The sequence below is a fragment of the Corvus cornix genome, chromosome 8 (assembly GCF_000738735.6).
Source record: "Corvus cornix cornix isolate S_Up_H32 chromosome 8, ASM73873v5, whole genome shotgun sequence".
NCBI lineage: Eukaryota > Metazoa > Chordata > Aves > Passeriformes > Corvidae > Corvus > Corvus cornix.
Genome location: NC_046338.1, coordinates 25,721,864 through 25,735,070, shown reverse-complemented (window position 1 = coordinate 25,735,070; position 13,207 = coordinate 25,721,864). Strand labels below are relative to the sequence as shown.

Genomic DNA, 13,207 nt, shown 5'->3' with positions numbered 1-13,207 from the left:
TGTGATTCATGTGGCTGTCAGGAAGAAAAAGCAAACTTTGGCTGTTCTGCATCATTTATGGTTTACTTCCTTTGCTGGGCTGCCTCTGTGGAGAAGCGTTCCTTCCCTTTACCTGGTTTTCCCGTGTGATTCCATTGTTCCACACAGACTGAAGTGGCACCGAGGGGTGTGCCCTGCTCAGGGCCCTGTCACCAGGTGCTGCACAAAAACCCCAGCTGGGCTTCTATCCCCAAGCATCACCCTTTGCCTTCCCTAAGCACAGCCAACGTGGGCTCCTCCAGAGAACAACCCAGGATCTGATGAGGGATGTGTGAACCCCCCTCCTTCTCTTTCAAGGGCAGAGGGAAGAGTCGGGGAACTAGCAGGATTACAGAGCTCCTAGAAAATGCCTCATTAGGGTTGGAAATGGTTATTTAAGTCAGTTGGGCAAGAAAAGATTGGCACAGTGGAGAGACAGACAGCTGGTGACTGTAGGAGGGGACAGAGCAAAAATCACTTCAGTGGAGTAGAGCATGTAAGGTCTAGACGGACAGCTAGGGAGCATTGTTTTAGAATCCCAGAATGGTTTGGGTTGGAAGGGACCTTAAAGCTCATCTCATTTCAACCCCCTGCCCTGGCCAGGGACAGCTTCCACTAGACCAGGCTGCTCCAAGCCCCATCCAGCCTGGCCTTGAACACCCCCAGGGATGGGGCAGCCACAGCTCCATTCTGTCCAGCACAGTGGTGCAGGCGCCCTCAGTACTGCAGAGATGTTCCCCAGCTCGTCCTCTTCCAGACCAGGGGGCCTTTGGGAAAGGCAGGGGGGAAAAAACAAAGCTGCAGTGGTACTCCCAGCTGATGCTTTTTCCAGTGATGTCCTAGTCCTGCATGGCCATGTTAATTACAACTACAGTACAGTCGCTTTTTGCTGCTAATGATATTTCTCAATTTCTTAATGAACAGAAGTGGGTTTCTTTTTTTAGGGGGCAGGGACCCCAACATATTATTTCCAGCTCTGGAAAAGTCCATGTTTTTTTTCAAGTGGGTGTCCAGACCAACTGGCTGCAAATGTCACCTTGTGCCAATCAAATGCAGGCAGGGGAGTGCACTCTCCCACTGTCTGTGCAGCTCCAACAGCCCTCCTGGCACCTCAGAGCTCTTTCAGAAGAAAGAAAACCCCAAAACCTTAACCTGAAGGAAAGAATGAGCTGATCACCAGAGCTTCAAGGGTGACATGAATTGCACCAGCTTTGTGTATTTCATGGTTTTTGAGGATGGTCACAGAAGGAATAGAGGTTGTCGCTATTCTCAGCCTCCTGCCATCATGAGTGGACAGCTGAGCTTACCAGTGCTGTGCTACAGGAATTCCATTAAAGAACCTGCCAGAGGGGCCCAAAATCTCTTGTAACTGAACAGAGCTTGTCCTGCTTATTCCAGAGGAAGATACATCTTGTTTCTGTTTCATTTAATCCAGAGTGGATTAAATTAAGCACAATCACGGCAGTCTGATTTCAGAATGAAATGCACATGTTGAACTCTTAGCAGACAGCTCCACAACCTCCTGGATATTTGAAAGACCTTGAATCAGGTCCTCCATGAGCTCTCGGGAATGAGAATATTTGTTTACATTTGCTTTCCCCCACCCTGTTGCCCTGGAAAGCTCCTAAATACTGGTGTAGTACAAATAATAATTTAACACAGTATCTTAGGTGGCTACACGAAGCAGATTGCTCTCAGAAATGAGCCCGTACATCTGTACAAAGCTTCTCTAATAGCTACCAGACGTAGGAGCTTCTCAGCCATTGCTTATTTCATTGTGCTATTAACTTTACAGCCTAATTATATCTAAAACACTTGCCTAACCAAACTCATTAATTAATTAGCAGCAGGCTGGGAAACAGGATACTCCTGGGATGGTCAGGATTGCTGCTGTAGGGAAAGAAAAGAGGAGCTCTACAAAGCCAGGGAGAGAAACCAGGAAAATGAGGACAAAAGTTGCAGATGTTGCTAGAAGAAAGCAGATCCCTCCTCACCCTGTTTTATGCAGGATACAGTACCCAGGGACTGAATCCATAAATACAGGTAATTAAACAGGTCAGACTCTCCCCTCTTCCTCTGACACCCACAGGAAATGTGATATACATTGAAAAGTCTACATACTCCTATCTTTTTTTCCCCTTTCTGGCTCAGGAACTGTAATTAAAAGGAAAATCAGCCTCTCTCCTGCCTTGAGAGTGCAGTGGCACAGCTGGTTTTCATCTTGGCTAGCAGGCTCTGTCCTCAGGCTACTAAGTGCTGAGTAATTTTTACCAAGCTCTGTTTGCAGATAAATGATGTTCTTCTCTTAGCTGCTGCCAGGCAAAGCTACAAATACTGACCTTTTATTCTTTTCCCATAAACTCCTAACACTGAATACTAAAAATGCAGCCAGAGATTTTTCCACTGCCATTTATTCTTAGCATGGTCACAACTGTATTACAATTACAGACACCCACCCCTTCGCTGGAGCTCCACTGCAGCTCCTCATTAACCTGAAGCTTCCAGTTAAAGGCTCCTTCAGTTTCACTGATAGTTTGCATATACTCCAAGGACCCACTTCATTTTGTTTTTCCCCCAAAACACATTCCATGAGAAGGACAACTGCTTTAAATAACTTCACACTAATTTCTGGAAAAGCCTGATGAGCGAGTGACAGTCTCAGAAGAAAAGCCTGAGTGTGCAGTTTGGGGAATTTCTCTCACAGCTATAACTATAAAAATATCTGAAAGCTTTTGACTAAACGTGGCACAACCTCTGGGCAAATCCAGTGTGAGCTCAGAACAAAGGAAAGAATTGAGAAAGGTACAACACTGGAAACCCACTACCATAGTTCAAGTTTTCTGCCATGTTTCTTAGATAGATCTTACGTGTTCCAAGAAACGGTGTCGGAATTAGTTAAAAGTGGTAGAGAAAATAATTTAAAAAATACTACTTAATCTTGGCAACGCTGTTCTTCCACCTACCTCCAGTGAGTGAAGCCCTGAACAAGAAGCCAGCACAGGGACAAGGCTGAAAACTGGTAAGAAATACCATGGCTAATTTTAGACTTGTTTCCAGTCATGCAGCTTGAAACATAGGGAGTAATGGTGCTTATAAAAGTACTTGCACACTTTGTAAAGTAACAAAGGGCTTCAAAACAATTTAAATTTCAAAGGCATTTTTGAAGTATAAGACTGAGAATTTGCCAGCTTCCTAAACAATCTCATGCCTTTGAAGATCACCTTCCCAGCACAGACCCCAGTCTTATGGAATTACTGGTTTAGTAGGATCAGCCCCTGATGCAAGTCAGCTTTCTGTTTCAGCCATAAATGAGGGAGGAAGAAGGAGAAGAACAAATCTGCAAATCAATAGGCATTAACGAAAGAAAAAGAATGAAGTAGAAGTAACTTTTCCTTTAAAAAGTGAAAATTTGAACTGCTGCCTTGGTAGCTGTGGCAGAGAGGGCATTTTCATCCCTTTCTTCTGTCTCTTACAGTGGGCATGCACAGCTGAAGAACAGCTTTAGCCTGAATTCCGTTTGCAGGTTGTGTTTCAAAACATGGCATAAAACAATCACTACACTTGGACTCCAGCATGAAGGGGTCCTGGCTTGTCTCTGCTGCTCAGTGATCCGTGCTTAGATCCAGCTTAAACCCCAGAAATGAGCAGGACAGGATGGATTTGCATTTCCAGATATGGAGGCTGGGGTAAAGGCTCTGCCTCTGGATTCTGAACCAAGGTACAGTATTTCTTTCTCTTGCTGGCCCTCAGGATGGATGTGGCTGTCTTCTCTCAGCCCACAGAACTCTGTTTAAATACTAGGGTAAAGATAATCTGTTTTGTAGTTTCTAATTTTAAGTGTTTTCAAGCATTTAAAATAGACTGTAAATGTCTGAAGCTCCAGGGGAGTGAATCTGTGCCATCTTTCCATTATTAAAGTGTTCAGACCCAGGACTGGACTTTGGTCCAAACTATGTGTCAGGGCAGTGCCAAGGAGATGCTGGGGCTTAATGGTGTTCCTGTGACTGAAGTGTGAGAGGGAAACAGTCCATGTTAAACAAACTGCACATGGAACACTCTTCTTAAGTGCCTTGTAAAACACATGAAACATTGGTTAGAAACACATTCACCACTGCTGACCACACAGGTTTTTATTTTTAATAGAAATTAAATTAGTAGCTTAATATACATAATGTGACACTTTCCAGTCCAGTAGTTTCCAATTCCTGCTTTCAAGTCACAGTTACTGTACAAAAATAATAACAAAGAGCAACCAAAGAGTAAACACTGTCACTAACACACTGGACCCAGAAAGGTTAAGTTTATGTGGAGCTACACATGCCAAAGGATACACAGTGCTAGAGCCATCGTGGTACAGTCATGCATTACCAGGGGACAGGTGCTGCTGGCCAGGCTCACCGCGCTCCATAGCTGTAGTAGTATGGCTCATCTGGCCGGTAGCCGTACGCAGTTGCCGGGCGCCCAGGAACCCCTGGGGTCTGACCAAATCCATCCACTCCAATGCTACAAAAAAACAAGGAGAAACTGAAGGGGTTTGTATGGTAGGGAAGGCACACCAGTGCTGGTGTCTCCAGCTCCTGCCACAGAGACGGTTTTGTGAGGCAACTTTGCAAGCCGTGTTCCCCTTCTGGACACCGCTTCCCTGGTGGGAAAAGAAACACTGCAGAGAAATCAGTGCAACTTCTATCAGGGAAAGGCTCTCAGTCCCAAGAAGAACCCCAGAAGAGACAAAAGTCTTCTCTTTCCTCCTTTCATGGATTTACTGCCCAAGCACTTTCGTGACTCAGTGTCTCCCTCTGTACATTAAAGTTACCATGTCCTTCAGGCTTCTGCCTAAGTCTGTTGTAATCCTGCTCTACACAGCACATCTGAACAGTCTCATTCCCTGCCTTCAGTTCATTTCTGAGGTGCATGGAGAACACCAGCTAAAAGTGAGAATATCTAGCACAGCAACACAGTTCAGTAAAAGATGGTATTTCTGGTGGGATACAAGACTGGCAGCCAAATGGCAGAAGGAATTAATCACATACTGAAAGGCTATGTACTAATGAGACAGGATAATTAATTTTTCATGTAAAACAGCATCTTTTACACCTAAAAAGTCCCACAACAATGAGTTAGATACTAAAACACAAGAACTGCATAGGGAAGAGTGGCAGATACTTCATGCTCAACAATAACTCATGCAGGAGGTAGAGGAAAAATGAGCATTGCCTAAGACACTGGATTACTGCCTTTTCATGGCTATGTCACTTCTTAGCTTCCGCTTCAGTAGAGGGACAAATGGAAAAGGATCCTGATTTATTGTCTGACTAAAGATGCATTGAAAGGAGCTGAATTTCCTCTCTGAAGACTGTCAAAACACAAAGAACCAAAGTGCTTTTGGAGTGGGGAAAAGCTGAACCTCATTACTGCCAATTATCCATATGGAACATGGGTTATGCAACAGTCAAGGCAGGGAAAGAACGACCCCTCCAGAAGATGTACAATGGGTGGGCCCTGGGCCCTGGCTCAGCAAGAAGCTGGCACTGCTCAACTGGTTGGACTGAATGGGCTTAGCTGCATAGGGGGGGACATGTCCATCACTCTGTCCTCACAAAGGCATTTTCCTTGGATTGTATCTCAGTGAGGTCCTAGAAAAGGATCCCTAGTGCCCGGTTTCTCAGAAAACTAGTTCACTCATGAGATATCCTGATAGTCAGGTGAAGGTGGAAGGTCTGAGGCTGAGATTTGTCCTCTGAGAGGGAAGGGACACAATTAATAGCCAAGCTGCAGAGAAAAAAATCACTGTTTTACCTGGCTGTATCTTGAGAAATGCTGTTTCCTGAAAGTGCTTTGCATTTCCACATCTGCCTGTGTGTATCTGAATTGGCAACACCCATCTCCTGACTCCTGCACAGAGCCATCAGACCTTACAGGCTGATTCGCCCTTCAGCACAGCAGAGAGAAGCAGAGTGGCCCTGGTGTATGCTGCAGTGGTGCGAAGCTCTGTGAACACATTCCTCTGGCTCCACACCTGCCTCTGGCCGCCCATTCCTTCCTGTATCCACTCTGAAGTCCTATTACCCTTTTTCAAGCCCATTAGGAAATGAGCTGATGACCTCTGAGGCACCTTCTCCAGATGCCTCCTTTGTACCTGGCAAACAACAGCTTTCTCATTATCAGGCCTGAAGCCTTGAAAGACTCCTGAAAGAAGGGATTAAGAGAAATCCTGTTACTTTGTGTTTATCTCTCATCTCCAGAAACCCCAAACCAAGCACTCACCTTAGCCAGTCCCTGCCTCTCTTCTGTCACTGATTTGCAGCGTGCAAAAGGATTGACAGACAGATCTCACCCAAGCTGCCTTTGGCCCAAAGCTCTTGTGAACAAGCCAACAAGGACAAGCATGAAGCTGACCAGTCTGTTTGGCAGTTCAGAAAACAAACCAATTAACAAACTACTATAAACCAATGCCAATTCCTTCAGGGTTCTTTCAGTACTGCCAGTGCCAGGAGCCAATAATGTACTAAAAGAAGGCATAGTGGGAATTGGAAGTGCAGAGTCTGGTTCTGTTGTGCTTCTACAAATTCCCAGTGATACCACACACGTTATACTGGGGAGAAGCAGGACCCTTTAAGGCTACCTTTAAACTCAGGAATTTTATTGCTTTCTTCCAAAGATCCTTAAATATCCACAGCTGATTTAAAATGAAGAGCTATTTTAACAGAAAACGCTTTTCTGGGTTTATCTTTCCATTATGTTTTCTGTGACTATAACAATGTTAGTTGTGGATAAGTTGTTTTTAATACAAGTGTGGTAGAACAGAAGATTTCTGCATTTCTGCAAGCCACTGAAAAGCTCATTCTGGAATGATATTTAGGTGAGTGAGGAGGCTGAGGGGGCCCGGGGCTGCTGACTGCAAGTCAAGCTCATAGCAGCCATGCCTTGGCTCACAGTAGTGCCATCCTCAGGTTTACTGTGGCAAAGAGGGACGCAACAAAAACAGGAGCCTGAAACCTCTCCTGAACTCCTTTATACACCCCAAGCTACATCGCCACTGGCTTTTTGGGGTGAGGTGTAATAACACCCTGAGCCACGCGGTGGCAATGAGCCTCTATCCGTGCAGGCTGAGCTCTTCCAGCCACTTCCAACTCAGTAATCCTTATTCAAAGAACTTCTAAATGTATTTAAATTGATAACGAGAGCAGGGAAAATATGGTTTCAATCACATTCTCAACAAATCAGCTTTTAAAAATTTTTTTTAATAAATGTGTAAGTAATTAGGTAAAGATCCCTAGAGTTTAAACTTTGAGAAGTATCAGTTATTTCCAAATGGTTCAGACATATGTTAGTGTCCTGAAGAAAACTGGAAGAGATGGATCAGCTGGTAACTGCTTTGGACAGTCAAAAAAAAAAAAAAAACAAAAAAAAACCAAAAAAAACCAAACCAACAAAAAACCAAAAAAACCCAGAAAATCACATTAAAACACCTTGATCAAATCACTGCTCTCTCCTATCTAAATATTTCCCTGAAGTAAATAAAATCTTGACCATGTTTGAAAAAAATTGGCTTCATTTTTACACATTAGTGCTCTTGAAGCATACCAGCTTTGCCTGTTGGATTGTTTGCACTGGCAGCCTGCAGTACGGAGCCTGTCGGAGTTGAAGGGAAGGGTCTTGAGCCCAGGAGGTGACGGAGGGGTAGGACAACCACACAGCCAACACGCGCCTGGAGACCGGAGTCTGGCTTGCTCCAGAGGCTGCCAGGCCAAGGGCATAACCCACCGAGGTGAAGACGGGTTTAAAAACAAGTCCTGATGAATCCTTGCCCCTTCTGCCAAGAACAGCAGAAGGGGAGAGCCAGCAGAGATGGTAGTTCTGCGGCTGTAAACACTTGTTGGATAACAACTGGCCTAAGATCATGATTTGTGCCATGTGTGCTCAGATTTATACCAGCAATCAACTTCAAGGCTTGCTCCTAGGAAAAATGTGTTGTTGGCCTTAAGCTACAGCATCTACCAGGAAACTCAGTGCTCAGCAGAGCAAGCACCAGTTTGTCTTCCCCTAAAGTTAGTGACACATAATTATGCCATTGGGGCAACAATACTCATCCCTGACTTGGTATTTTTTCCTCCCAGTGCTGACTCCTATATAACTGGGTACACCCAGCAAAGTGCATACAACCCTACAGCTGTAGAGTGGATATGGATCACACAGTACCACAACACCCCCTCAGATAAATGGCTCAGGCTGCTGCCTTAATCTGCAAGTCACTGCAGGCAGTTCTGTCTCACAAATCGCACGTGCGCACAGAGAGCGGCACTCGCCACCACCCTGGCACAGCACAACTGTGCTCTTGTGCAAAGCTCAGCCCCACGCCTGGGGCTCATGGAGTTAAACAGTGAACAGCCCAGCTAATTACTATGTACTGCTAACCTCAGTTGCTGGTTCATTTTGAGACCCTTTAAAATATGAACTGTGTATTTTACCCCTATGCACTCTCTTAATGATTTGTTTTTTTTAGACTGAAATCACTTCCAGCCATCAGTTATACTCGAGGTCTCTACACATGCACTTCTCCAAGCACAAATATTTCTTTTTCCTATTGGTCTGCCAGCCCCTGTCAGAGCAAATTTCACTTTAAACTAAATGCTGTGATACTTAAAACCTCTTGGATTACTCAGGCAGCTAGTGTGATCTATGACCTTCCCCAAATGACAGCTGAACTTTCCAATTTGCTTGTACTGCTAGGGAACTGAGGAACACATGCCGAAGAGGAAAATGTTCCTGATGTGCATGAGTGAGGAGAGATTTCTTAACAGCCCTGCTTATTGATGCTTGCTCTGATTCAGAGCATCCAAATTAATATGCCCATGTAGGATCTTAGGTGCCCTGACAAAATTTAAGATGTGAAGACCAATTGTGTCCTTTCTCCCAACAGGAAATGGCAGCCAGCATCCCGCTGCATCCAAAAAATACTTTCCTCCTGAATTCCTTCCTGCCCCCAGAGCCTCCAGGACTAGATAGGCTTTGTGGTACATCTGGAAGGCTTGGCAGGCTCCAACAAGAAGCACTCCATCAGGAATCCTCTGCTGGGGTTCCCCCCCAGGTGTCTGTGCTGCTCCCCAGTGCAGGGTACCAGGAGAGGCTCGCGAGCATGGTCTGGGCTGGGTAATTAACACCTGGGTGTAGAGTGACCACGGAGCTCTGGGAGCTCCCCTGACGCTGCACACCCTGAGCCTGTCCACACCGGTGTTCACACTGGTACCAGTGCTGCTGCTGACAGGGCCTCTCAAACCACAGCCTAATTCCTAGGTACCAATTCCTCCAGCATAAGCAGGGCCTCAGAAAGGCAAGTCCAGCATCACTGGTGAGATTCTTGGTCAAAAGTAAACACTTGAAATCCAACTGAAAGGCCCCCCAGCAGGATCCATGGATCTTGGAGTGATCCCAGCAAGAAGCACTGCCTGGGAAACAGGTCTGTCAGAGGCATGAAGCAGTATGGCAAACATTGTACCAGTGTGTGCTGTGAAAGACTGTGACTGCCCGTGTAGGTCAAAGTGGCCCAGGAAAACCTTTGAGGGTGAAATACCAGTTTAGGAGCTCACACTTTAGCGCCAAAGTTTCACTCATTTCTGCCCAAAATTAAAGCACCGTGGAATTACTGCCCCCTGAAAATGAACTGCAAGCTTCACACAGAGTGCTTCCACCAGAACCAAGATTTCGTCTCCAATTCTTTTTATTCTAAACTTTTTCTAAAACCCCATCAATCTTCCCTCTTTACTCTGCATCAACAAGTCCTCATGTCTCAGAGGCTCTCAGCTACGCCGTGGGGATACAAGTTTTATAATCTTATTAAAAATAAAATCTATTTTATTTTTTAAAAATCTACAGATTCTTAATTCTGTAGATTCTCTGACCTTGGTAAGACCAACCAAACACTACTTGAAGTTGTCAACTCATCAGCAACCCTACCAAGTCCTAATGAAGGAATCACATCAAAGTTCTCCACATGCCCCAGGGCTGCTTAGGAGGGTTTACATGCAGGTGTAAACAGGCAGCCTCTGTCGACACCCATGGCACCTCTGATCACACCTGCAGCTTTACAAAACTCCTGAGGATCAGAGAAAGGGGTTAGAACCAGAGGAGTTCTGAGCATCTTTCAGAAGCCTGGTATCAGTACAGTTCATAGCAGTCCCACTGTTTCCTCTGTACCTTCTCCCTCCATATACTGGCTATTATGGTTTCTAAAAATCATTGTCTTCACTCCCAAGCCATCCCCATCTCAGCCCAGGCAGCCATTGAGAATCTCAGCCACACATCACTGAAGTCCTAAATTTTCTCTTCCATGAATCTACTCATGTGTGACAGTACAGTTCCTATCCTGTATTCCCTTAGAAACTCTCATGCCATAAACTGCTATATTCCACAACGCTGTATCAAGTTCCTGTGTATAACAAATAAAACACATTACGTTCAGATGAATACTGAACGCCGTACTTTTCCCTCAGGAGGTGCCAGGGCCATAGGAGTGGCACACCAGTCTCTAATCTCAAGACAAGCACAGCATTATAACCTATTCAAATGAGGTGCAGTTTACTGATTATAACACTTGCCAACAAGACACACAGAAGTTTGCCAGCAGCAAAGTCCATCTTTTTTCTCTCATCTCAGTGGGTGTTTTTATTTGTGTCTGAAGTGTTGATGAGTGCCGGTCTGAGACAAGGGCTGCTGTGCAGGGCAGTATAATCACATAAGGGATGCTCAATCCTGCCAGCCCAATTAACAGACTGGTTGGTGAATGCTGCAGCTCCCTCCCTTCCTCCCTCCACAGGTTTCCTCTGCACAGAGACCAGGCACAGAAAGGCAGGGGGAGCTGGGGGCATCCAGGCCTTGACCCACTGCACAAGCAGGGATTAAGGCACAGTGTGCATCCAAGCACGGCAGGTGGGAAATGATTTTGAATTCCACAGAACACATACAGACCTCCAGCTTCAAAAGTTATCTGCAGGTAAGACACATTTAGTTAATCCTTTGCAGGTTCCAAGGAACCATCACACTTGAACCAAGGCTCAGAGCCTCTGAAGCCATGGACTCTGTGGCCTTTCCCCTGATAGTCCCTGTCAGCTAAGCACTGGATGGGACCTCATTCTCGTAACGCCACCATGACAGGGTAAAAGGGCATCAGAAAGGGGCACACAAGGCCTGCTGCTTTTTTCCTTGCCTCAAGTCCAGTAATGTAGAAGATGATCCCATTTCCTCCTACAAGCCAGTTACCTCTGGTTTTTCTTCACTGGCCATAAATTTTCTGTCCTTCAGAGTAAGAGCGCAAACCATGGGTTATGGAGAAACTCCATAACTGAGAAGCCTTAGGAAAAAACAATGTTTCTTTATATAATGTCTTGTAACTGTAGATTCTCCCACTACTGGTAATGACGTTAAACTATAAACCACAAGTCTCTTAAATTCTGCCTCTCATGACCCCAAGTTTTTCTCCCCTATCTGTGACGCGCTTTTTTTTCCCATGATTTCTATTCCTCAAGCTCAAGTGGGAGGGGAGTTTCGTGGCAGGAACTCTGAGTATGCCCACTGCATCAAGCAACAAGTCCATCTCTACATTAGCATTAAACATTAATGTCTCTTAAACAGTAATACTGTATCTGTTCACAAGACAGAAAATATCTAAATGAACCTGTGCATTAATACTTTAGCTCCCTTGTGCATCATAATACAGCTTTTATGGATATGATCATGTCTCTCCTTCCATGTGATCCAGCTTTCTTCAGGGTACTTAATGACTTAAAGTTTCCAATTGCTTCTGGACTTGTTGCCCAGTTGTATCTCAGCACAATACTGCTGTTTCTCCCATTTAATTACAAACAAATGCAAAGCTGACAATGGTGGAGAAATCAGCACTGTGTCTTCTGTGTCAGGCTCCAGCTATGCACCAAGCAATAACCACGCCAAAATTCACTGAGGGAAGGCAGCATTAAAAAAAAAATATTTCCCAACTGAATAGTAGAAAAGCACTGAACCAAAACCAAATTACCTTGCTTAGCCAAATTCAGTGCAAGCCTTGCTTGAAAGCTGTAGCTCCTGCCATCCCTGCTCTACAAACACAGCCTGGGATTTGGCCTCAGTTTCTCGCTCTGTCAGTTACCTGCTGTGTGATCCTGGACAAGTTGCTCCTTTTCTCCATGACCTCAGTTTCCCATCAGAGTATTGGAAGAGAAAACACTCCAGACATTAAAGACAGCCAAATTACAAACTACAGTAATGAGAAGACTCAAAGTAGACTCATATAGACAGAAAAGACTTTTGCTTATTCTCTAAAACCCTTTAGGAAAAAAAAGATTATTTCTGCTCTGCTAGAAAAGCAACTAATCTCCAACAGACCAGGGGTCAAAACAGCAGCTCAAAGGCTGCAGTTGTTTCGTGCAGCCATGTTGCCTCTTTGAAGGGCATTGGGAGAGCTCCTGTAGCATTCCTGCAGTCAGGCTCACAGCTCTGCCACACGGACAGAGAGTTTCTCTGTGATTCTCTACAGGATTTCTTAAAAGGTCAAGTGCACAGACAGAGCTGGAACGGAAACCAGGAGCTCTGGCTTTCCATTATGAGCCTGACAGGAATGTCTCCTGTGCTCTTGGCTCAACAACTGTCCAAACCCACTGATTAGATACATCCATTTCTTAAGAATTAATAAGGAACTAAAACAAATTAAAAAAGCCCCGAGGAACAGGCAATAAAAAGCAAGATGTCCTTTCCTCCCCCTCCCTCCTTGCACAGTCCCAAGTGTATGTGTCAACTCCATAAACTGAAGAGTATGTTGCCTTAATCTAAACTAGTAATAGGGCTGGCTTGGGACGCTTTCACGCCTCTCTTTTAATTGTCTCCAGCAAGCTCAGTGTTAGGCTGGGTACAGAAGCTTCAGGCGACTGTCTGAGCAAAATAAGATCCTGAAGTTTTACAGAGATGACTGGCGTCACTGACAAGATCAGGATCAGCTCCATGTCTTCCACTAGCCTTCCCATTTCTACAGAGGAAGTATTCCTTGCTTCCTGTGCTAGAGTACAGGGCAGGCCACTGAAAATGTACTCAAAGATAAGCAGTAGAAACAAAAATGGAACTTTTTGGTGCCTTGCACTGAAGTGCTCTTAGCTGAAGAATTTTCCCTTTAGATGTTTATACAAACTCCTCAAGCCCAAGCGCA

At 45.0% G+C, this 13,207-nt stretch overlaps 1 protein-coding gene across 2 annotated transcripts in view; it reads right to left on the bottom strand.

Annotated features, from left to right (window-relative positions):
* Positions 1–4,122: 4,122 nt before the first annotated feature.
* Positions 4,123–13,207, bottom strand: part of KIFAP3 (kinesin associated protein 3) — a 66,709-nt gene continuing 57,624 nt past the window's right edge. For both annotated transcript variants that reach the window (XM_010409352.4, XM_010409353.4), the window contains exon 20: positions 4,123–4,521. In XM_010409352.4, coding sequence (XP_010407654.2) covers positions 4,413–4,521 — 109 coding nt within the window. In that variant the 3' untranslated portion in view covers positions 4,123–4,412. The remainder of the gene's footprint in view (positions 4,522–13,207) is intronic.